At 38.2% G+C, this 24,624-nt stretch overlaps 2 protein-coding genes across 3 annotated transcripts; both read right to left on the minus strand.

Annotated features, from left to right (window-relative positions):
- Window positions 1-15: 15 nt before the first annotated feature.
- Window positions 16-15,743, minus strand: lyn (LYN proto-oncogene, Src family tyrosine kinase). Its single transcript, XM_086271206.1, has 13 exons — window positions 15,583-15,743; window positions 11,857-11,993; window positions 11,397-11,439; window positions 10,540-10,645; window positions 9,150-9,248; window positions 8,928-9,031; window positions 8,626-8,775; window positions 7,810-7,962; window positions 4,477-4,659; window positions 4,259-4,335; window positions 3,817-3,970; window positions 2,021-2,152; window positions 16-1,173 (listed from the first exon to the last, which is right to left on the minus strand). The coding sequence occupies exons 2-13, from the start codon at window positions 11,986-11,988 to the stop codon at window positions 971-973; spliced, it is 1,536 nt and encodes a 511-aa protein (XP_086127332.1). The 5' UTR covers window positions 11,989-11,993; window positions 15,583-15,743; the 3' UTR covers window positions 16-970.
- Window positions 15,744-16,216: 473 nt separating this feature from the next.
- On the minus strand, window positions 16,217-21,334 carry LOC147308992 (cAMP-dependent protein kinase inhibitor alpha-like). 2 transcript variants are annotated; one of them, XM_086272866.1, is made up of 3 exons: window positions 20,999-21,334; window positions 20,391-20,581; window positions 16,217-19,073 (listed from the first exon to the last, which is right to left on the minus strand). In XM_086272866.1, exons 2-3 carry the CDS (start codon window positions 20,551-20,553, stop codon window positions 19,000-19,002), a joined length of 237 nt encoding a protein of 78 aa, XP_086128992.1. In that variant the 5' UTR covers window positions 20,554-20,581; window positions 20,999-21,334; the 3' UTR covers window positions 16,217-18,999. The 2 variants fall into 2 exon arrangements, with proteins under 2 accessions (XP_086128992.1, XP_086128993.1); XM_086272867.1 differs by lacking the exon at window positions 20,999-21,334 and adding an exon at window positions 20,789-20,975.
- Window positions 21,335-24,624: the final 3,290 nt, after the last annotated feature.

The following is a 24,624-nucleotide window of genomic DNA, read 5'->3' on the forward strand; positions in this document are numbered from 1 at the left end:
TTTGTCACCAAGGAAACAATGCTACCTGCTGCATTTATTAAAGCTCTTTTCACATTTGTACAAAGGCATTCAATACAGCATAACAATTACTGCACTTTATTTTTTTTAAAAAGAAACATAAATCTCCTTTTAATAACAAAGCCTACTTGAAATGATGATGTGATGAAGAAAAAAACAAGTAAGAGCTAGAGCACTTCAATATGAAGTGGGGCATCAACAAGTCTCTGAAACAGTAAGCAACAAAAACAAGAAAACCGTTGTTTTAATTTAGTAAGAGCAGCTTGTGAAGAAGTAAGTTCTCATGCCAAAATAAAAATGCAGAGTAATCATAATCGTCATGTAAATCTTTTTGAAGAGAGTGGTATGGCTGAGTAAAAATGTGTATATTCATTTACCATTTCTTCTTGTAAAGTAATTAAAATTTATGAAAAATCAATGCTCAAAAACTCATAGAAACTCATCCCATCGCTTGTAAACCCAAAATATCACCACTTCAAATTTGCACTGCGTGCAAAGTGTGTTCTTAACCTACATATCATTGCTTCACAAATTCTTTGTATAATGCCTGCTGTTTGTTCAGTAACTCTCACAAACACCCTAATTATTGAAACACTTATTAACAAGACTCCAGTGTCAAAAGTACAAATAATATGATACAATTTTACTTCTGTAAAATTCCTCCAGATCACCGAGGCTTAACTGCACAAAACCTCATATTTACACACCCTGAAAATCTGCAGTAAATTATATTCTGGAACATGCAAACTATATTTTGTCCACTGTGAATATATCACACAGCTTACTGCAGAATGTATCATATATACATGAATATAAACATAGAAAATACAATCACATATCTCCAGTAGGTCCAAACATAAAGCTATTTACAAGCTGCTTGCATTATAAGATAAGATAAGATAACCTTTATTAGTTTATTATGTGCCAAAAGTCTCTCCAGTTTTGTTTCCATCTATGGCTGTTGCTGGTACTGTCCCTCTGTGGCGGTATAGAAGTCATCCAGGACACTCTGTAGGTAGTCAAATGTAGGCCTGTCTTCAGGTCTGTTCTTCCAACAGGACATCATGATATCGTACAGCTCAGTGGGACAGTTGTCGGGCCGAGGCATCCTGTAGCCGCGCTGTATTGAGGACATCACCTCTCCTTTAGTCATGCCTGCAGACACCAAATTAGTGTAAATACTGCTGGAAAGGCTTCCAATGAGAACCTTTTTGTACTCGCCGTCACATTCTCAACCCGAAGTAGAACACAAAAGTCACCAGCAGAGGGCAGTCTTTCTCAGGATAGCGCCTTACTGCTCAGTGAGGCTGGGTCATAAAAGTTATGGTTACAGTTAGCTGTGTCAGGGGAGAGGTTTATGAAGTTCAGACCAGTATAATACAATAAAAATATCAACACAAACACTTCACTCAGTCATGTAGAGACCTGAGTCTCGACAAACATATACCAGAGTCTCAATAAACATTGGCTTGTGATGCCTATGTGTTTACAGGGTTCAAAAAAGGGACTAAATTTAAATGATTTCCTGAATACATTTTATAAGTGCACAATGATTTAAATTAGCTTTCTTTTTTTTTTTCTGAGTTTGCATTATTTTTAGTTATTTAAAGTGCTTTTTTTTTACAAGTAGTATCAGCTTTTAGTTTAGCTTCAGTCATCTGTAATAACCATAAATGAATAAATATTACTTGTAAAACATACCTAATACAAACGGTTCTCCATCTGAACTCTGTATTGTTAGAATTTCCATCATATTATTGAACCCAATATTTTAATTTAATAGGTCAAGGCCCTTTAATCCATGACAATGCATTACATTTTATATAGTCATGATAAAAAGACATGGCAGGACATAATAAAAACTAACCTGGTTATCAGCAGGTCTTAAAGTTAGGTAAATTTAAGTGCAGAAGAACAGCAAAGCATGACACCATGTCATTATTTATTTACCAAAAACTAAAATGCACAAGCAGTTATCAACAGTGCTGCAGTTAATATTTACCTGGGTAAGGGATTTTCCCGTAGGTGATAATCTCATAGAGCAGGACTCCGAATGACCACATGTCAGATTTGATGGTGAAGGTGCCATAGTTAATAGCCTCTGGAGCAGTCCACTTGATGGGGAATTTGGCTCCTGTGGAATGCACACACAAACAGACACTGTGAAATTATAATTCTATTATTCCCTCACACAATCCCAAAGATCACCTGTTCTGTTTTTGTAAATGAGGTTTTAGATTCTATCTGTGTAGCTGGATTTATTTCAAAACGTCAATTGCAAATAGTTTTAGCATCCTGGGTCCAGACCAGTGATCACACGGGTTTCATAAGGTTTCATGAGTCACTTGAGAAATAGCATTCAGACACTTCCTCGTGCACTTTACTGCACAGTTACTTTAATTTGAAAAATATGAACTATGAATGATTTTTTTCCCCCCACAATTAAAAAGGCCAAAACAGGTTTTTGAAACATTCCCACCATATAAGTTAAAAGTTAAGTAATGAAAGCGGTCATCGATGACATGGTGATAGAGTGGTTAGCATTGTTGCCTGATTCTCCTTTCATAAAAAAAGAACTCCACGTCCTCAGTGTTTCATTGATTACATTGCACAGACTCTTTTGGTAAATCCTTTCTTCATTATATTAGAAGGGATTCACCCAATACAATGCACACGACAAGCATCTGCCATCTTTCCACAAAAATTCTACTCCATTTCACTCTTGTCTTGGCTATAGTGAAATGGTCACCACCGTGCTAAATGGCAAACTGACATCCAAGTCTCAGGTTTCTGAACTCTGCAGGATGTTTCTTCAGAATGTCTGTTGTTTACCACACTTTTTGTTTTTGCTGCCTAAACACTTCACTCTGTTTCAGCTGACGACAGAATCTTTATCTCATCCTTTTGTAATTCTTGAAATGCACTGTATGAAAAAAGGCAGGGTGTGGGCTGTCTTTAAGTCACTCTGGCTTCTGTCTAGCTGCTCTGCCATACGGTTCCGCTTATCAAAACGATTTCTAAAGCTCAGCTGCAGAAGCAGCCCAGTTCTTGGTCACCTCCCTGACCACGCCTAAGACTGAGACTTTATTTCTGAAGTACACAATTTGAGCATGAACCCTGTTCATTCCAAATGTTTGAAATGTCACAATCACTAAATGGTCAGTGTTTTGGAAATGGTGGTTAACCCCACACATCAGTCTCCTAGCTCGGTTCCGGTCCTCCGCTGTCCTCCAGTTTGTGGCATGTTACAGGTGTGAAATCAAAACCATACTGCGTAGGTATAAACTTTATGAAAAGACAATTCAGTTTTCCAAAATTTGACTGAAAATAGTTCTAAAACTATGTTTAATTTTTGACATTTTATTTATTTATTTTTTCTAATCGAATCATGGGGAAATGTTGGCTGTACCAAAAGGACTCCCTGCTTCATTTTAACCTTGTGAGAATGTGAAAGGAGGTAGTGTAGTTTGGGGGCATCAGAGGTATTGGTCACTGTGGTGTGATTTCAGTGAGACAAAAGTGGAGCGACTGGTACATGAAACCAAAAGTGTCTGATTCAACATAAATTTTTGCGGGTGCTTCCACTTCTCAAAAGGGGCTTTTTGTTTCACTATGTCACAAGCATCAAGCCAGGGTAGTGTCTCATTTGTGCTGGGAAAGCCCCCTTCCACAGAAAAAGTGGAGACGTGTTCAAATTCTCATACACACGCACACACATACACATAGACACAAACATACACGCACATACACATATATGCGCAAACACACATACCCATACATACACACATACACACTTACCCTCTCTGGCAGAGTACTCGTTATCCTCAATGATTCTCGCCAAGCCAAAATCTGCTATTTTACAAAGCAGGCTCTCAGACACCAGGACATTAGCCGCCCTGAGGTCTCTGTGAATATAATTCTTCTTCTCAATGTAGGCCATGCCCTCTGCTATCTGTAACAGAGCAAGAGGAAGGTGTGTAGTCTTAAGCATAAGAGTGAAAGGGAAAACAATCAAAACCTACATAAAACAGAAGAAATGTGAAAGAAAAATAATCACCCCCGTTACAAGCAATTACAAGCAAATAATAACAATCTGTTATTAGATTATGTGGATGGATGGACACTGCCAGTGTGATGCTGGGACAGAACAACCTCATGTTTGAAAGTGAAAGTATGCAGGGTTCACAGTAGTGAGACAAGTGAGCAGCGAGGTCACAAAGAAGCATATTGGTGTAATCACCTGTGCAGAGAAATCAATGAGCTTGGGCAGCTGCAGTCTGCATCCTGTGTCGCTCTTTAAAAAGTCTAGCAGGCTCCCTAAAGACGAGACAGAACAGAAAACAGCGTCAGTGCTTTGCATGTCTGCATCTATGCCTATACTGGAGTGTCGACTCTGTGATTAGGCCACAAAATTTCATAATAACCAGTTTAGTTTTTCTAAAGACTTTTGGCATTTACCGTTTGCCATGAATTCAGTGATGATGTAGATGGGTTCTGTCTTGGTGACAACAGCGTAGAGCCGCACCAGCCTGTCGTGCTGCAGAGTCTTCATCATGTTGGCTTCATCCAAAAAAGCTTCAACCGTCATGGTTCCCGGCTTCAGCGTCTTCACTGCCACTTTGGTTGTGTTGTTGTAGTATGCTGAGTGGAGAACGTGAAGAGTAAGCATGGGGAAAGAAGAACTTTAAAGCATGATATGCTCTGCTACATGGCTTTGGACTGTTTTCAATGTTTCCCTGTGGAAACAAATACGTTTCCACAAACATTTTTGAGGAAACTGAAACAACTACACCAAACAAATGCAAATTAAAGGAAAGAACGGGAAGGAAAACACTGTGTTTACTGTTTAACGTTCAGTGACAGGTGAGAAAAATATGCCATGTTGTCAAAAGCTGACCACTGATGCATGACTGGACACATTTGTTTGCATGTTACAGTGTTTGTAAAGGTGGATTTTTGTTTCCATTTTAAGCTGGTTTCAGTTATGATGTAATGCAGCATATCTGTAAATGAATATTCCACAAAACTGCATAAAGGAAACAAGAATCCACGGAACAAATGTTGGAATCTGCTGCTACTCATAACACTCAGTGTCATTACGAAGTCAGGCATGACACCCTTTCCATCCGTTAAACACCCTGTTATTGGTAATTCAGGTAGGTGTGAATATTATCTGTCACCCAGATTGAAAGTTGCATAACTTTTATTCAGATCCTGGCAGGTGCAGTAACATATCTGCATGGAGTCACACAAACCACCTGCAACTCAACACCTCAAAGACTAAGGAACTGGTTGTGGACTTCGGGAGGTCTAGAGCAGGTCCACTGCCGGTTCAGATAGAGGGGGAGGAGGTGGAGGTGGTCAACAAGTACAAGTACCTCGGGCTGTGGGTGGACAATAAACTGGACTGGTCATGCAACACAGAGCACCTGTATAAAAAAGCCCAAAGCCGACTGTACTTCCTCAGGAGGCTGAGGTCTTTTAACATCTGCAGGAAGCTCCTGAGGATGTTTTACCAGTCGGTGGTTGCTGGAGTACTTTTCTATGCTGTGGTGTGCTGGGGGAGCAGCACAGCAAAGAAGGACTCATCCAGGCTGGAGAAACTGATCAGGAGGGCTAGCTCTGTGGTCGGCATGAAGCTGGACACTCTGGTGACAGTGGCAGAGAAAAGGACATTAAAGAAACTGATGGACATTATGGACAATGCTGGGCATCCTCTGCACACGGCCATAAACAATCAGAAGAGTCTGTTCAGTGACAGGCTGCTTCTCCCAAAGACAAGAACTAACAGACTTAAAAACTCCTTTGTCCCACACGCCATCAAACTGTTTAATTCCTCTCTGGAGGGGAGAGGGAGGGGAAACAGGAGGACAAAGGAGGGAACAACTAAGCTGTAGTGCCTCTTCACCTCACTGTGCAATACCTTTTGTGCAATACTTTTGTAAATAGTCAACGGTGCAATAGACTCAATACTTGAAATGTGCAATTCACTTGTATTTTTATTTTTATTCCTATTTATTCTATTTATCCCCTTCGTATATTTTATTTATATTGTCTCTGTATTTATATATATGTGTGTGTGTGTGTGTGTATAACTCTGTAACTTCTGTCGGTGCTGTGCTTTTTTGGAAATCGAATTTCCCAGAGGAACCCACCCGAGGGATTAATAAAGTTCTATCTTATCTTATCTTATCTCTTATATCTGCTTTAGATAATGCAACTGCTGCGCAAATTCCATTGCATTCATTATTTATTCATGACTTGTTGGAAGAGCTATTCTAAAGATCCTTTGGGCCACCCTTGGGTCAGGTTGTGTTAGCTTTGTTCCCTTCGAGTTATAAGATCCTGACAAAAACCTCATTTTTGTGACTTTGGTTCAAGAACAAAGGAAAAGTTGTTGCCTTACATAATGATAATAATAATATGATTTATGGGTTGATTGAATGTCACATTGTAGCGTGGAAACTGCATACAGTACGTCAGTTTGAATGCAAAGATGTAAGGTGAGTTGTGGCCAGTTTGAACTTTTATTATAACTCCCTCTGTGTATAATTCACAGAGTTTTATTGTTTCAGAGTCAGTTATGGATGTACTGCCAACTGGTAAATTTAGTCAGCGGAGTTTCTGTAATGGTAGCACTTGCTTGTTTGTTTGTTTTTTACATAATTTTGTTGTACATGTACAATGACAATAAAGTGCTATTCTATTCTATTCTATTCTATTCTATTCTATTCTATTCTATTATCCCAGACCTCAGTGCAAACCACAGGGAATACACCTCTATAAATTCATCACGTGTAGCTTTTTGAATCTAATTGTAAAGATGCTGTTAGTGATGTCAGACACAGTTGTCGTCGTTGAAGTTAAAATTATACCTCGAAGTATTGACGTAACTATCACATAATTTCCCACTAACAGAGACGGCACAAATGGCAACACACTTGTTCTCACATACTTCCCCTTATATTTAACGAAGTGAAAAAGCAGTTGTGTAAGTCAGAAGCCACAAAAAACAAAAAATCTTTGAAAAAAGCACTTAAAAGCCGTAAAACAAAGTCAGCTTCGGTTTGTTCATGAAACTGTGCAATAAAACCTTCTCTGCGGTAGCGCTTTTTACAAATGATACGCATCTATTTGTTTGTGATCATTCCTCTGAAACCTCACACGCAAATCACCCCGCGGACTCAAACATTTCCTCCACAGACGACAGCACTCATCGACACATCAATGAGATGGTCTGAGCAGAGGCAGACATGCAGGCAGTCGAGGTTTGGGGGTTTTTTTGCAACAGAGCACGGTCCTGTACCTCATGGACAACAAAAGTAGGAAGTCATTTTTGTTTTAATTAGAGGGAAATGGAACTTCCTTGTAACGCTCACTTCCCTGCGTCTGTGTTTACTGTAAATGATAGAAGGGAATTAGAAATCTTGTTCCTTCATAAAGGAGCTCATAAAAAGATATGCTCCCTTGTTACTTATCTGCTGTCTCCCAGTCTTTGATTTTCTCTTGTCAAGTGCCAAATCCATGTTAGCTGCCACTTACAGGCCGGCTGCCTTCTCGGAAATAACGCTGGGAATGTCATGGAATTCATGAGGTAATAATTAAAAGTGATAAAAGGCCACGTGCCCTACCTCTTGTGCTCTTTGTGAAACAATACTCTCGTGTATCTTAAAGGGACCTCGTTGTGGTCTTTATTTGAAGGTCTAGAGTGGTAAAAATCATTGTGCGTTCCCTTTCTTTGGCAATTTCTTCCCTTGTCAACTCTTGGACATAAAAGTCATTTCTACTCACCCATCCAGACTTCTCCAAACTGGCCTGCTCCAAGTTTCTTCACCATCTTAATAGAGTCTTTGGATATCTCCCAGGCATCCTTATCCCAAGGTTTCTGAGCTTTGGGTTTTGCACAAGGACGCTCAAGTTTACGGCACAGGCCATCCGGTTTGTCTGGAAGGCACACACACAGACAGTGCTCAGTCTTCCTAATCAATAACATAGCATGTGTAATCTTTTTGTAATGAGAAGATCAACATTGTTCTCTGATCAGCAAGTGTAGAGCAAAAGCTGGAAACCAACTAGCTTTGCTTTGCACAAACATAGGAAGCAGGTGGAGGGAGCAAAGCTGGCTCTTTTTTGTCACTTGTTTCACATTATTAGGCAAAAAGGAAGCACCCAGAGAAATCATACAGTCATTTACATACAAAGCATAATTCTACATAAGGCCACAGCTTGTATGTTTCTAAAACTTGTTTATGTGGACAAACAGAATATATGAGATTTATTAGAAGAGGTATGAGCACGCTACCCCGTGAAAAGGTTGTTAAGGAAGTTACTGTAAAACTGGCTACAGTGTTGCTGTTTTTCCTCTACAGTATTCAGTATTTTAATAATAGATTATTTTTTATTTACAGTTTTTTTTTTTACATTTATAGCATTATTAGGTTGCTTAATTTACATTATTATTACTTTATTTTTATTTGCAGTAATAAATAGTCAGTACTGTAAATGGATTTGCAGTAGAAATTAATCTTTTATTTTCCCATATAAAATAATATTTCACAGATACAACGTTTTAGTGTGAAAACAGACTTTTGGCTGCACTGTACTCACTGTGATAGTGTTTAATCATGCTGCTAATATCCCGAAAGGAGATTTTAGGAGAGATGTAGCAGCCGCCATTATCCAGCATCCTGATCTTGTAATGTTTCACTGAGTCTGTTCCCTGGGCGTCCACATCTCTGATGGACAACGAGTAACTCCCTGTGGAAAAATCATGAAGAAAAAAAAAAAGAGTGACTGGTGATTCATGATCATTCAAATCAAGCACACACAATGTCACAACTCCACGTGTCCAAAGTGGAGAATGCTGCTGAATGTATGTCGGTATCTCAGAGCTACCATGGTAGCCATACCTTTTGATGTTTCACTTTCTCTGATTAGATAAGCGCCTGGCTTGTTCGCCGGTGCCAGCAGCTGCCTCTCTGCATCCTTCCTTGTGATGTCCTTGAAAAACCAACTGCACGGAACAAAAAACATAATAAATATTTGGTAACATACATAATGTTGATGCTGAATGCAAAAATGAATAATGTAATCTGAATAACATGAAGTAATATTAGGAAACAAGTACATACTCCTCTGTCTCCATGGTGTCAGCTTGGGCCACATAGTTGGACGGGATGAATCCCTCTTTGTCGTTTACCAGAGACTTCGCTTTCCACCACTCACCATGTCTGTCAGTTCATAAATATACATATACATTTTAGAACAATCATTTGCATTGACAGAGATGTTCTGAAAAGGTCTTGAAAGATGATTTTTTAAAATTAAATTCCATCGTTTAACTTAGTGTAATTCCTATATTCAGAGAAATATTATTTCTGAACTGAAATGCTATTTTGTCTCATGGGCAAGTAATTTAGCCTAAAATACATTCACACATTGCAGAAATCTTTTATAAAACGTATATGATATTTTTATAACAAAAATTTTGCATTAACTGTTTAGTTTACAGTCATTTTCATACATCCTCAGCCTCATTTTCAGAGGCTCAAAAGTTACTGGACATCACAGAGGAAGAAGACATAATATCTGAAATTGATTTACCAAGTTAAACTTTTATATTTTGTCACTGTAATTTCAACTATGAAGCCAAAAGAGATGTCTTTGCAAGTGAAGGAGACCATCATTAGTCTGAAAAAACATAATAAGCCTATCCGAGAGATGGCACAAAACTTTAGCAATGGCTAAATCCTAAATTAAGCGCATGCTGAAAAGATTGTTCCCATGGTTGAGAAAAATAGCTTCACAACCAAGTCAAGAAGAACATGCAGTGAGGATATTTGTATAACTGCCATAGTCTGCAATTGAGAAATGGCTTTCTAAATGAAAATATAGAGGGTTCAGAACACTCAGGGAGTGTCACTGGTGGGATAGATTAAGCTTGCCACAAAAGCTAAACAAAATTTGGACAGATGAAACAAAATATAGAGAAGGAAGGAACCAGGCCATGATTAAAAAGAATAAAAAGAAATTTGGGGATTTTTTGCTTTGAATTTTTTGAGTTGTGAAGTGAAGAGAGAAGCCATCTGACTGACTGGGGGAGAGGACAGGGAGACAGGGGGCCTGAAAGCTGAAGGCTTTTAAATATTCTAAGAACCACAATAAAGTGCTTTACTGGGATGATGTGGTACGACGAGGTCTTTAACATAAGACAGGACCTGATCGTCCAGCACTTTCAATGTGAGGAGAAGAATTTTAGATCGGCATTAAACAGAGAGCCAATGAAGAGAAGCCAATATGGGAGAAATACGCTTTCACTTTCTAGCCCCTGATTAAAAATCCAGACTACAAAGAATTTTTATTCAAATAGTAAAAAATAATCTTTATATGTAAAAGGGTGTCAGTTTGTCTATCTAAAACTGGGGGGCTATATATAACAGTGGAAGTGATTCTTGCCATTTGTAGAAATGATGACACATTTTCTGAGAATGAATCAGTGTACCATAAATACCAGACACTCACTCTTCTAGAATTTTCATCTTTTCTCCCTTCTTGAATCCTAAGTCATCGGGATGTACAGCTTCATATGGGAAAAGGGCAACCACTATTTTACCCACCCCCTTTTGTTCTGAAATAGGAAAGAGAAAATTGTCATCATTTAACACATGCAAATAGGCTCATAGATCAATACAAAGGTTGTTCTATTTTTAAACTATGTAAAGACACGGGGGACAACATGTACAGAAACGTCAGACAGAAGCAATTATAGGGCATGCACCTAGCTTATCAGTTTACTCAACCTACTTATAAGTAGCTGTAGTCTCAATCAGTAATGACTAATGATAATTTTATGTTTAAATTGCAACTTCGTTGGATGTACTTAAACGCCTTTGTGTACATTGCTAAGATAAAAGAGTTTTAATATAATGCGGAAAATTACATGGTCAAATGTAGTGACTAGCCTTCCTATAAGGATCTCTTTTCTAAATAAAAACTATCATAACTAAGATTACTTTCTATTTTAACCTATACTCATATATTTGACTGGTTTATTTATTCTAAAGTTTAGCTTTAGAATAATTTTCTTAGTGAATTTGCTAAATTAGTAAATAAACCTTGAATCAGTCAAAATTTGCCGGTGAAATCTCAAAATGAGTCAAAGTTAAAAAACTAACAAAAGAAGATGAAGATTTTGTCTTTCATGACTATGAGGACTTCTGGGGCCTAACTGTTTCACTATACATACTTTGAGGTGAGTGAATTCCCTATTACCTTAGAAGCTACCACATACAGGTGTTACCAGAAGTACGGTATAGTAGTACGAAACAATGAACAGACAGCAGATAAATAAACAAAAAACAAGGAAGAAAGGGTCGTACCCTCCATTTTTTGGAACACCTGACCCGGTAACAGTGAGTTATTCTGCAAAAGGAAACAATATTAAAGTTACACAGTGTCATTCTATCATCATTACTTCCATTATTTTAAGGCAGACATTATTTACATAGAGATTTTTGCACAGACTTTTGTCATTTCCTTGTAATAGATGTCATCTTTTGCAAATGGGAAATTCTATTAGGCAGGAAACATTGAGCAACTTTTTTCAAAAACAAAAAGAAAGGTCATATCTTTGATGCAATATGTAAAGAAAACTGAATCATTCTGTTCTTCATACAATACAATAATGACGAAAAAATAAGTCAATTTTTGATTGAATGAAAACAATAGCATGCTTTCCATTTATGATTTGACTTTTTGTTATCTAACGATTTTGTTGCTGTTAACACTCAACCACACTTGAGATTTGAGTGTAAGGTCCACCCAAGTCTTACTACTTACCGTGTTGACTTTTGGATTAAAGGTGGGGTCTCTAACATAGCGTGACTGTTCAGAATGGACAGCATGTTGGCCCATTTTTTGGTCCACACCTCCGCTCAGACCTTGATTTAGCGTGGATTTCATGCAGCCCATTCTGTCTGCACGAGGAAGTGAGAAAAAGAAAGATTGAAAAAAGCTGTTACAAATATACCATTTACACCTGCTGAAAAAACACAATGCGTATAAAGTGTGGCAGCAGACACCTGTGACTCTTCAGTTCTTACATGTGAAAATAAAGATCCAAACTGGTGTCATGTTTCCAGTGTTATTTATAAGTTCAACATAAAGGGGAAGATAACAAGAAGTGAGAATAATAAGTTGTTTCACAAAAACAAACTGCTGCACATGTGCAAATGTAACTGTAATAACTCCACGGCAGACCTGTCCTCGGTTCCATGCTTTTCAGCATCTTTATTATCACCGTTGCTGTCCTTGCACGTGGCTGCAGCTTTGCAGTTCGCAGTCAAACACACTAACACCAACCACATCAGGACCTATAAGTGAATGTGGCGTGATTGCTCATGCTGTCCAGCTGCCTCCCTCGCAGCCGCACCACACCACTGACTGTACTGACTTTTATACTGCACTCTGATTTACATCTTATGGGAATGTCACAGGAAAGGTGCAGCACCACTTAGCACCAGATATATAAAAATAATGATGTCGACCTCTAACTGGATTGTTAACATAATAGGGGTGCAAAGGCATTGCTGAGTAATACTCTTTCAATCATACATCAAAAGGTGTAAACAAAAAACCCAACTTTTATCATATTTATATGGTGAAGTATGTCCAGTACGATGGGTGTTTTTTTCCACCATTTTGCTCAAAACACAGACTGTTCTGTCTACAATGCGTTTTAATTTCTTGCTCTGTTTTTAGGGATGTTTCAGTGACCAAGTAAGCTGCTGCTGTCTTTGCCACTTTCAGGAAAAGAGCTTTCAGTAAAAACGAGAAGCAGAACAGGGAGGATTTGATGATGCAGTGTAGCCAAAATAGACTTGAATGAGACATTCTGCTACTTCTGCCTCTATATCCATAGCATTAGCGTCTTACAAGACCTGATGAGGTTTTACATGCACAGGTTGTGGACTGAGCACACGCTTTGTATCATTTATATCAGACCTGGGTGGGTTTAAAATACATATAAGTCCAAAATGCATATCTTCATTTGTGAGCTTTGAATGCCACCTTCAAGCTTCTGGCAGAGCCATTATTCACCATTAAAGCTTATGCTAAGCTAGACTAATGACTTGCTGGATTCAGCTATATATTTAACAAGATTACAACTGGTAACAGTCTTTTAATCTAACTTTCAGCAACACCATGGTAACCAATGTTTCCAGTAGTCTAAATGTCATTAGCCATGGCACTTCTTACACAAACTCTAATATTTCAGGTGAAAAATTCTACGTTTGTTGAGTTGAGTAACTTTGAGTTACTGCTGTAACTCAACGAAAATTCAATAAAAATGTGAATGTCTCAAAGTAGTTCTTTAGAAAAAAATATGTCACAATGTCACTGCTGCTTCCCTGTATTCTGACATGGCTGCAATTTATCCAATGGTGGTTTCTGTTCAGGGAAATCAAACATGTATTGCTGCAGTTTGCTGCATTGTTTTTTCTTCTTTTGACTTTTGTGTGGGTAGCTAACCAGCATGAAGCCCACCGCCACCAATGTGCACTTGCTTTCTACATGCGCACATACTGACCACATGCCCACAAAGATGACAAAGTTGCAAAGAAAAAACAACATCTTTTTAACTGGTGATGTTGGTTTTTATGAGAGAGAGGTGTTATAAGTTTTAAAATGTATAAAAGTCAAAAACATTAAAAGTATGTATCTCCTATATTGTAGTTTTAAGGACAAACAAAGTGATATTTGTACCTTGAGTTTAACAATTAAAATATTTTACAAAGGTAATGTGTGAACATAAAAAGGATTTTTATATATGAGTAACTGTCTAAATTAAAACTAAACTTCCTATGAGCGTGAGAAACACCACCTTTAAAACCATTTATACTTAGATTGTCAAGCAATATGGCTTAAAAGCACAAACATATAAAGCACTAAAATTAAACCAGGTCAAATCAACTTTGAGTGCTTCCCTACAGGGAAAAAAAAGGGGAAAAAAAGAACAAAACATGTTGCTGTAGAGCAGAAGTGCACGTTGGTTTTTAACATCTGTTATTCAAAGTACAACGGAAAAATAAATAAATAAAAAGCTTCTGTCCTTCTCCAGGAAACTAAAGTGCACAGCTGAACTGCAGAGAAAAGGGGAACATGTTCAACTAGTCCTGTAGGTCAGCAAATAGCCTTTTAAAATTTTTAAAAAGCTAGAACAGAAGTTCTAAGGAGATGAGATATTCTTTGATGAATTGTGTTAGGGAAGTCAGAAAATAAAACAGGACAAAACAAGAAAGAAAACCCCCACAAAAAATGAATTAGCGTGGGTTGTTTTGTGTTTTTTTTTGTTTGTTTTTTTGTTTTTTTAGTGCTAGCTAACATGCTCTTCATACTGGCGCTAACATGTTGATTTTGCTAATGCTAATGTATGTATGCTAATTGGAGAAAGCACTGCTTAGGCTGGCAGAAATATTATTAGGTTATTATATTGAGGCATATTAGGTTTTCGACCAAGCCAAACAGCTTAAATGAAATTTTGACTTGATAACATTATTATGAGTAATAGTAAGGTAGTACATTTTAGGGAAGAAAATATGACAAATCCCAACAATAGGGTTCATCTGGAAATATTTGATCTGATACCAAAGTTTTTCTTTACCAACACCAAAACCTTGCATTCTGCATGCTAAAAGCATTTACTTCTGTTGCTTCTAGGCTGCCGGTGATAGCAAAGCACAGCTATCCTACCATATAACGTTAAAAATAGTTAATATCTTATATTCATGTGGAAAGACTGAGTGCTGAATAAAGTTGCTGGACCTAGCTGGCCTGAATTGAGTTGTTTGAGTAGGGGGGGGGGGGGACACACCATTAACCTAATGCAAATACAAAGCAAGCACACCTGAAAACCAGCCTACAACACATTTGTGAACTGAGATGGCAGGGAGTAAATGTAAAGAAAATGGTAAAACCATATTTTTCTTGGTAGAAAAAGGTCAGTGAATGCATTAGCCAGCGGTTTGGCAGGTTTGCACAGGCTTGTTTTGCACTTTGTTGGTTCAGTGCCTCTGTTATATTTTTAACTTGTCAGCAAACAGCCGGAAACTAGGGGTCTGAAAGGCTTAAGGGCACACACGCATGATATATTGGACTATGACACACACACACACAGACACACACTTCCTCCTTTTGCAATAGACTGAGGAAAAGTCTGGATACGTCAATAAATGCAGTGAATTTTAATGTTTAATCCGTCGCTATACCATACATGAAACCATAGGAATAAAACTTTTATAATAGAAAATAAAGCACTGATTTTAAACATGTTGCACTGTAGAGAATTTTCCTTAAACTAATTATACTTAATGTGAGTTATGATTGTGCTTAATGAATAAAGCGTCCACAAAAACACAGAACAAAAAAAAATCTATTTAATAAAACTTCTTACATTTACTTTTTTCCTACTAATAAAAAAAAGTTACATACACTTTTACCTCTCCTAATGCGTCTGTGTAAACCAAGCATGCGTCTGCCTGATGTCACTTGGACATTACAGTTTACCTGTCTCAGTCTGTATCCTTGGTTAAGAAAACGGTTAATCCAAAATGTAGAGCCGTTTCACTCCTCAGCTACGTCCTCTCTGTGCTTGACATGGAAGTGGGTGACACATGCAGTGCGTTGGTGTTGAGGTGGTTTGACAAGTGGGTCAGCTGGCCGACCTGGACTGTTATACCAATGAGTGAATGAGGAACTGGTTGGGGATTTTTCTTTCTTAGTGAAACTTCCTGGTACAATTGTCTAATGATTATTTGCATAATCAGCACTGCACACACATACACACACACACACACACACACACACACACACACACACACACACAGAGTGAAAGAGACTGAAAGACACAGCAGACAGATGGCCTTTCAGCGCTACACGTATGGAAATACTATACGTTTAACCTGAAGTGGGGGAGAATTTTCCAGTGTGTCATAGAATCCCTTTAATTTAATCTAATCCTCTTAAAAAATATTTTTAAAAATTCCTCTCATGTCCTTTTTAGAAAAAACAATAATTAAATAAGTCATTCTATACACATATATATATATACATTAGTTGTTCACAGTTGAAGTCTAATGCACGTTTCATAAATTCTCCCACAGTGCTACCTGCTGGTCAAACCGCAGGCGTACAGCAGCACAGAAGACTTGCATTTTCCCTCTTGTCCAGTTTATTTCACTTTGTTTGACACGGAGAGTAGAAAATACGGTTATGCACATTCAGACAAACATCTACAAATTTCACAGAATCATGCACCTGCCAAAATCCAACATGCTGAACAGCTGCATTTACACAGTCTAATTTGAAACCAGAGTGAGCCCCGAAACAGTTACATGGCAGTTTACAATCTAAACACCTGATTGAGTGAGGATTACAAAATAAACATTTATAGCTACATTATCTTCAGTATGATTGACTTACTGTCAAGCTGGAGGATTACAGGAAGGTTATAGTTCGCAAAAATGGTGAAGAAAATGACAACACAGAGTTTTGTGCATGCGTGGTGGTCTGTACAGATGATAACATCAGCTAGCTATTACACACAGTAGCAGGAACATAGCTCAGGCTCAGTGTCAGAAAACAAACAAACAAACAATGTTATAAATCCTGGAAGCTCCGCGGTGTATTGCATATCTACATTTAAGGAACAGTTTGACATTTTGGGCAATGCACTTTCTTAGTGAACTGATGACAGATGACAAGATCAATCTCTTAACAATGTAGCTGGAGCCTGCAGATAATTAGCTTAGCTGTCAAGTATAAAGAGTGTTTATTATGCTAATTTGCAGCTCACTGGTACACTAGAGTAGTGTTGCAAGATTTATGATTTTTAGAATCCTTAATTATCTCATAGAGTTGGTTACGCACTCCCTGGAGGTCACGTCGCCTCTCATCCCCCTGCACGCTAAAAAGTGAAGGTAATGTGGGGCCAGTGTATTATAATGTGAAGCCAACAGCTCTGATCCAAGCAACATTATGTGACAAAACAGCTCATCAATGCCATATATTATATTACATTATACTATTTTAACATGATTCAAATGCAACAGGTTTTTATCAGTGACCTGTGTGCATATCTGACAGTTAGCAAAATGTAAGATTTGGGTGAATTTTTTTTATGCTAATCTTTTAATTGTAACCTGTAAGGACGTTTCTGTTATCTAATTCATTTGTTTACTTCATATTAGTCAATATGTCCATCTGCAGGCCACCTCAGCGCTAACCATAGACCAGACAATATCACCCATATGTGTCTGAATTCCTACTTTAAGCATTTCTGTCATCACTGTCTTGGTCTTTTGAAACTGGAGGTTAAGAGAGAGGATTGGATGTCAGTGTGAAAGCAAACACTCAGTGGTTAACGAGTTATTAGTCAATGAGTAGATCCTAATAATCCTTCCGAGACTTAAAATGACCATAATTTACAAAACTGACTCAGTGTTTTATCTGGTATGACCTGATATGAGGGGCTGAGCCCATAAACACAGCAGGAAAGTTTTTAGAGGCCATGTCTGGGGGTCATTTTCCACTAAAGACCTCAATAGGACTAGAAATTGTCTTGGAACAGGGGTATGTCATAACTTCGTGTCGGTGTTGTTCCTGCATCATCTGGGATCAACATTGCAACTGACCAGTCATGTTCTTGTGATGTCATAGCTTTACAATGTCAAGAAAAAAACAACTTTTGGATCAAATGGTACAAATTTCAAGTGCTTTACTTATTATTTAATACCATATATTAAATAATATATATATAATATATTAAATAATTATAATAATAACTGTATTATCAAGTTAGGTTTGCTGTTAGCCAAATGACTCGTGGTTTACTAGTGACAGTTTTTAACAGCATTCACTAGCTTCTTAGCAAGTGCTAACTGAATGCTCAGTTGCTATGTTAATTCTGGACCAACAATATTATTATGATGTACATAAAACACAGCACAGAGACATCAGATTGAGATCTTGCAACCACATCTATTGCCCCCTGGTGGCTATTAAGACAAACTCTAGCTACATGCATTATATAGCACATAGACATTTTATCATTTCATTAGCAAGAAAGTGAAGAAATGCATTTACAAAAATGTCAAACCATTCCTCAAAGGTCGTGATAATGAAATTGTTAAAAAAAAACAAAAAACCCTTTTGTAAGTATAAACATTTTTTTTTAAACATGTATATCATCAATCTTTAATCACTGAGCGACTGACATTTAAACTGACTGAAAGTGCAATATTAAGTAATATTGGTGTCAACAGACCACAAGGCTACTGCTCTGTTGCATCCTGCTGCTTTCTACAGTACAGAACAGTGAACACACTCTTCAGCATATAAACAAGAAGTCAAACCGCAGCATTGTCCTCTCAGGTTTACTTCAGCCCAATCCATTTTCCTCTGCAATATTATCAACTTAGCGTTAGCATAAAGCCATTAACTGGCAGTACAATCTATCAGCACCACTACTTCTACAGACATGCTACTCCCACTGTGAGCCATTACTTCAGCACATTACTTCAGCACATGGTCTTACAAATTGCTTCAACTACTATAAAACTCACAAAGGAGCCACGTCTATTTTCTTCCTGTATTTCAGTCCCCCAACCTATATTGTTTAGTAACTAAGACTGAAAATAAAATTAGCTTTACAAGAGCTACAAATTGGCCTCTCTGCTTACCCCCGATTCTGAAAAGCACCCTGCAATCAATCTGTTATTCTAGTGCACAGCAGAGCCACACTGGGTGTTCACATTACAGCACTTCTCGAGTTGAATTTGGAAGACTGTGCCCTGCTTGAAGGCATATCAGCAGTGACGGTACTACCCTCCAGCCACCAGCCCACTTTGGACAAACAGGTTCATCATGGTGGGAGCCTCACTCCATCCTGCAAATCTCTGTCTGCGGGCTGGAGTGTGCTGCAGGTTAGCTGTTCCTCTGCTCCGCCTCCCTCTGAGCCGAAGAGGAGGAGCTCTGGCTATCCTCAGTGTCGTCTCCATCTACAAAAAAAAGAAAAAAAAAAAGAAAGCAGGTTAGAACACCACATTAAAAACTTTCTGGATGCTATCAGCTGTGTAATTATTGCTTTAAAAAAAAAAAGAAAAAAAAAAAAGAGTAAAATACACCATAACATCCACTGTTTGCAATAACTTATCTCTTCTGCTAGATGTGTTCTTCAACTGGAACAACCACTTCATTTGTCCTCGCCCTCTTTATATAACCAAAAGATAATTACTTCTCCTGGTGGTAGGAAGTATAGCAGGGCTCATTTCTACCTTTGTTTGGGTTAGTTAAAGTACAAAAATAATGATTTTAAAGTTTTTAGTGTAGGTCGGTGCAAGGAGCACCCTCCAGAGCTGAAAAATGAAGCCAACAAGGGAGTGGCAAAAACTGCAGTTCCTCCAGGTGGCACTAGATGAGGTTGACTCTAAAAGTGAGTACACTCAAAGATGGCTTTGATCTCCATGTGTAGTTTTCCCATATTTTATAACTCATCCACCTGCATAACTGAGGCAGCTGCAGCTGATCGCTGCCTGCTAGGACACGTCCACTGCTCTGAGTCCTTAGACTGGACCTCCTCACTGTGTGTGTTGTTGTATCCTTTTGGAGCATTTATCTGATCACTATTATGGTTTGCTATTTGGTACAGACCACCTCAGAAGTTTGGCTCTCATTTTCACAGTGAAGACTAAGCATTACCTTTTCAGATCCTCTGGACTTCCTCGGGATGGTGCATGGCTTTAGATGTGTTAAGGCAGCATTACTTTTCAGCTTTCCGTTGAAATTGAAAGGTGTTAAATTTGTTATAGTTTGTATAAGTTCTTAAGATGTTCTGTAACTTCTATTTTCCTTACTTTTTTTAACCATGTCCTCATATGTATGTTCTCCTTGTATATATAGATATATGCCTATTTATCTATTGCCTATTTAAAAACTTTTTTGGATACAGAGACTAAAGTGAACCAGAGTCAAATTCCTTGTTTATGTGCACAAACTAGGCCAAATAAAAATTATTCTGATAACCATCTTAAACTCCTGCGTAGATGGTAGATGGCTTCTCCTCCCTGAACCTGATTCTGCCAGGTCTCTTCCTGTTTAAAAGAACTTCTTTCTTCTCACTGTCGCCAAGTGTTTGCTCACAGAGGATTGTTTGATTACAGTAGTAGTACAGTAGCATCTTTACCTTGTTGTAAATTGGCCCTATATAAATAAAACAGAGTGGAATTTATATACAGGATTTTGTGCGACCAGACAGTTAAATTCTGATTCCGATCCCAGGGGTGGTACACCCCAAACAAATCAGTGTAGCGTATTACCTCCTCCTCCTGCGTTGATGTGCAGCTGGGACAGAGACAGGGTGAGGGGCATCTCTCTTCCCTCAGGGTCGGTGGGACTCTGCAGGATGTCATGCAGGGCGTTCCTCCGGCCCGTCCTGCCAGAAGCGATGAAGTCTGCGTATGTGGCCTCAACATCAGACATCGCTCACGCATTGTTCACACAGCAACACCTACAAGAAGAGCAGCTGTACATTTACTCTCAGTGGTTCACCTACACACACCACAGTGTGTACTTTTGCAACTCATTGTGTAATGCAGGGTTGCTTGAAAGGTCTTGTGATATTATGATAGTGCTACTTTACAAACGACACGAAAAGAGGCAATAAGGATACCATGTGTTGTTTCAATAAGTCAATTCAACCATTAAATATCTGTACCTGCGCAGGGAGGCACGTGTGTCAGTGTTCTCTGTCTTAAGCCTGAACAATCTTGTGTCATTCATTTGCACAGCTATTCGGTCCTTTGGTAATCCGGCCATAAAGCAGGCCTTCAAGTCCTCAAGTCAAGAACCAGGTGAAGTCCGTCTACCACAAAAACACGTGACAGGATTTCGTTCCGTTTAAGTCCGGTTCTCAGTATTTCCTTACCTTCAGTGATGACGTATCTGTTGGAAGAACTCGGCGCTACATTGTGTAGGGAGGGAGGGACTTCACTCAAAGCAGCACAACGGGCCCGACATCATATCAAACGACCAAACAGAACAAACAACACAAAACCAAAGGAATAAACTACAAGTATATGTGGCCAAAAAACCACCGAAGCCAAGCAACGAGACTTCGGTACCAACACAGTGAGATTACGCTACATAGCGCGATGTGCCCGGGCTTGAAATCACCGAATATCAATCACACCAGCAGGACGGTTTGAAAAGTCCTTAATCTATTCTCCATGGCCGCCGCATCTTCCTCCTTCGCGACCAATGAGCAGACGGCAATCCGTATCTGATCGCTCATTGGACAGCGGGCACAAAAGGATGAGAGGAGAGAGCTCTGAGCAGCACCGATGCTTATGATGTGTTTCACGTCACCTCGTAAAAATGACAACCAAAACACTAAACTCAAATATATCCATTATTTAACATAGAAAATAAATACACTATAATGTAGATTCATTCGAAATTTATTCAGTGTTAGTTCTTTATAAATTTTTTTATTGTTATTTAAATTATTATTTTATTTTTTATTCTTAATAAAAAAAAAGAAGAATAACATTTATGAAATGACTTTCGTTTATCATGCAACATTGAATGCCTCAAGCTTTTTGTTGTGAAAGGCTTTTACATATCCGAGATAAAAATGACAATATTTTCTGAGACTTTATGGACAAAAAAAAAGAAGATTAATTGATTCATGGAAATAATTAATTATTTATTGAAAAAAAAAGTTAGCTGCAGTCCAATTTTTTGTTTTTTATTAAGGTAAATGGCCTATATTATTTATCAAATATTTCCAGACATAAAGCACTCTTTTTTTTTATTTTAAACAGTGAAGACTAGAAAGAAAATATACTGAAAATATACACTCACTTGCCACTTTATTAGTTACACCTGTCCAACTTCTTGTTAATGTAAATATCTATCGCATGTAGACGTGAACGTGGACAAGAAAACCTGCTGAATTTCAATCTGAGCATCAAAATGGGGAAGAAAGCTGATTTAAATGACACGTGTTGTGGGTTTAATCTAGTTTGCAATCCCTGTCCTCAAAACACATACAGACAAAACTAAATAAGATCTACAATCTGCAAAATAAATACTGCATAGGGCAGCACAGGGGACAAACAGTATAGTGAAGTAGCATAAAACAAGATACAGAGATTATTCATGACTGCATGACAGATTCCTCTTTCAAGAAGTTTAATTTTAAAAAAGGATCCCAGTCAGGGTCCTGTATCAGGCCAATTCCCTAAATAGAAAATGCTATCTGTCCAAATGAGGATTTGTATAATGCAATCTTGCAGTTTCCATTAGGTGCTCCATTCGTTACTGAATCCAAAGCTTTTAAGGGGAACCACAAGATCACTGAGCGCCTTAGGGGCCAGATTATGTAAGACTTTAGAAATTAGTTTAAGATTTTAGGATCGTGTAGTGTAATAAAATGATCAAAACTGATGTTTTTTGTTGTTTTTTTAAAAAAAATATATATATATTTTTTTAAAATGATAGATACATATTTTACCTGTGAAACATGTTCCCTGGATTTCTTGTCACTGACTCATTAGTTAGTCTTAATGCCGTGTGAGTCATAGAACTTTAGGAAAACACATTTAGAGAAATAAGATGCAACAAATGGTATGGCAACAGCACCGCCTACAACTGCAAAGCTCTCCAGCGAGTAGTGCGGTGCTCTGAACGGATAATTGGAGGTGAGCTTCCCTCCCTCCAAGACATCTACAGGAAGCGGTGCCTGAGGAAAGCGGGGAGGATCATCAAGGACTCCAGTCACCCCAGCCATAAACTGTTCAGACTACTTCCATCAGGAAGGAGATTCTGCAGCATCCGGTCCCGAACCAGCAGACTGAGAGACAGCTTCTTCCACCAGGCCATCAGACTGCTGAACACTTCATAGACACCTCAGCTTCACTACTGGAACTTTAACATTATGCACTCCAGACTGTACAGTAATGCCACTGTTTTGCACATGTCTCACTCTGTATATTTTATTTTATTTATTTTATATATTTTATTTATTGTTTACTCTATTTAATTTGTAAAATATGTGTACACACACACACACACACACACACACACACACACACACACACACACACACACGTAGAAAAATATTTTGCACAACTCTGTTGCTTGTGAAGCTCGCACACAAGAATTTCACTCACATGTGCTGTACCAATGTACCTGCACATGTGATGTGACAATAAAGGTGATTTGATTTGATTTTGAAGATGCTTCAGTGCAGGCTATATTTCTCCATTTTTAAATGAATCATTTCAAAAGGAGGTTTGCTAGTGTGCGACTACTGATGCATGTGCACTGGGCAGGTGCTGCCACACTAAGATGAAAAACAAGTCCATATGAAATCCAAACAATGGAGTTTGGATTCAGTAGATCTCAGTGCAGAGAACATGATGGGAAGCAAGCTTAATGTCATTAGATGTAACTTTACTTTTGTAATTCCTGTTGAAAGGTGCTCTTTAAACATGACAAGGCCAGGAGATAATCGTTGGAAATGCTTGGTTCAAACCACAGGATGGCGCTGTTGTCAGAGAGAATAAGAAGCGATGCCTTACAATCAGCCAAATGTGCATCAGGTATTCCTTTGATACTGTGTCAGTGGGGAGTAAAGAGTCCTTCATTATGAAACAGATAAAGAATTCTTAAAATTCTATAGTAATTTCAGCAGTGAGTAACAGGCTGTGTGGAAATACAGACCATATAGCATACAACATGTAACCAGTGACGTGGAGCATTCATTGCCTTTGGGGGAGCAAATACATTTAATGCCACATCAGCTTTTATCTATAATTTGGCAATAAATAAATACAAATTAAAAATCATACAAATGCATCAGGTGCGATGTTTGTTCTGGCACTCAGACACCAATGTCAGTAGTCCTCTTTTTCTTCTGTGTGATGGCAAAGAGAGGCTCAGCTCACTTATTCACTGACAGTCTGCACTGCTGCGCTTTACCTTTCTTCAGGGGCTTCCAGCTCAAGGAACAATTCTCAGAGGAGCATGTTAAAAATTCTCTCTGTTAATGTGTAGTGCCAAGCTGAACTCATACCACATCAACTACAAGGGTTTTCATGTGGACTCTTAATGTTGGACCTACAGGGAATTTCAAATAGACACGGCAAATGCACATTTTGTATATACAGTGAAAAGCGACTGCACATAATAAAAAACAATTACAAGTTACATTCCTGAGTATGTTTACAAATTCTCAAAAGAAAGGGGAGGTTTAAAAATCTCAAGCATTATGTGACTTTATTTGAAAGAATGGTACAGCTGTTTGCCTAGCAAAGGTTTTACTGAAGGGTGTGAACATAAGCACCATGTAAGAATGTAGGGCTCTCTTCTCTGGTCTAGCACCTTTAACAATCCCTCATCTGAACTAAGCAACTGTATTGTATGTTTGACTAGATTTGGATGAGATGTGACAGTGTCCTCCTCCTAAAAGAGTCTTGTGGCACGGCTTTAATAATCTTAAGAATACTTAAAGTACATCGCTACATATCTGTGGGAAAGTATTTGTCA

The sequence above is a fragment of the Aulonocara sp. 'chitande type north' Nkhata Bay genome, linkage group LG18, assembly GCF_057382095.1.
Source record: "Aulonocara sp. 'chitande type north' Nkhata Bay isolate Kocher_YH1m ecotype deep benthic linkage group LG18, A_spYH_male_GT1.1, whole genome shotgun sequence".
Classification (NCBI taxonomy): Eukaryota; Metazoa; Chordata; class Actinopteri; order Cichliformes; family Cichlidae; genus Aulonocara; species Aulonocara sp. 'chitande type north' Nkhata Bay.